The sequence below is a fragment of the Otolemur garnettii genome, unplaced genomic scaffold (assembly GCF_000181295.1).
Source record: "Otolemur garnettii isolate 467f Iridium unplaced genomic scaffold, OtoGar3 scaffold00091, whole genome shotgun sequence".
NCBI lineage: Eukaryota > Metazoa > Chordata > Mammalia > Primates > Galagidae > Otolemur > Otolemur garnettii.
Genome location: NW_003852486.1, coordinates 2,413,394 through 2,414,156, shown reverse-complemented (window position 1 = coordinate 2,414,156; position 763 = coordinate 2,413,394). Strand labels below are relative to the sequence as shown.

Genomic DNA, 763 nt, shown 5'->3' with positions numbered 1-763 from the left:
ACACGTGGGGAACAGGAGCCAGACATGAGGCCCGGAACCTTTAAATCTAAGACTCCCCATTCCCTGTTGGACACAGTGAAGCCCGAGGCCTGGCTGTCCAGTGGCCCCAGTCCCGGGCCTGGCCGTCTGCTGCTGGTCTGCCACGTCTCAGGATTCTACCCGAAGCCAGTGTGGGTGATGTGGATGCGGGGTGAGGAGGAGCAGCCCGGCACTCAGCACAGCGACCTCCAGCCCAATGCTGACTGGACCTGGTATCTCCGAGCCACCCTGGAGGTGGGGGCTGGGGAGGCTGCCAGCCTGTCCTGCCGGGTGAAGCACAGCAGTCTAGAGGGCCAGGACATCGTCCTCCACTGGGGTGAGAAAGAAGAAGGTCCAGGCTGGACATGGGAGGAGGAGGTCCTCGGGCACAGAAGCAGGCCCTGGGGCAGGAGGGGCTTGATTGCCCCAGCAGGGAGGGGTTTCCAGAGATGAGAGGGACAGAAGGAGGGATTCCGGATACAGGAGAGAAACAAAGCCCAGAAACTCAGAAAGGACTAAGGTAAAATGTTCCATATACAAGATAGAACATGAAGAAAAATCTCAGAGATACAGAAGTAGGGGGCAAATAAAGAATCCCATGAGGATTCAGTCCCCAGCAGGGAGGGGTCAGGGATTTTAGACAGGCAGGCTGACAAAGAGAGCTGTGGTTTGTCCAGTGCTTCCTGCATGGGGCTGGTGACCATGCACACAGTATCTCTTCTCATCCTCAAAATTCTCCTTTGAA

The 763-nt window shown here is 56.9% G+C and overlaps 1 protein-coding gene across 1 annotated transcript in view; it reads left to right on the top strand.

Annotated features, from left to right (window-relative positions):
• LOC100966695 (antigen-presenting glycoprotein CD1d) overlaps positions 1-707 on the top strand; it is a 3,008-nt gene extending 2,301 nt beyond the window's left edge. The window contains exon 5 of the mRNA XM_023516437.1: positions 77-707. Coding sequence (XP_023372205.1) covers positions 77-471 — 395 coding nt within the window. The 3' untranslated portion in view covers positions 472-707. The remainder of the gene's footprint in view (positions 1-76) is intronic.
• Positions 708-763: the final 56 nt, after the last annotated feature.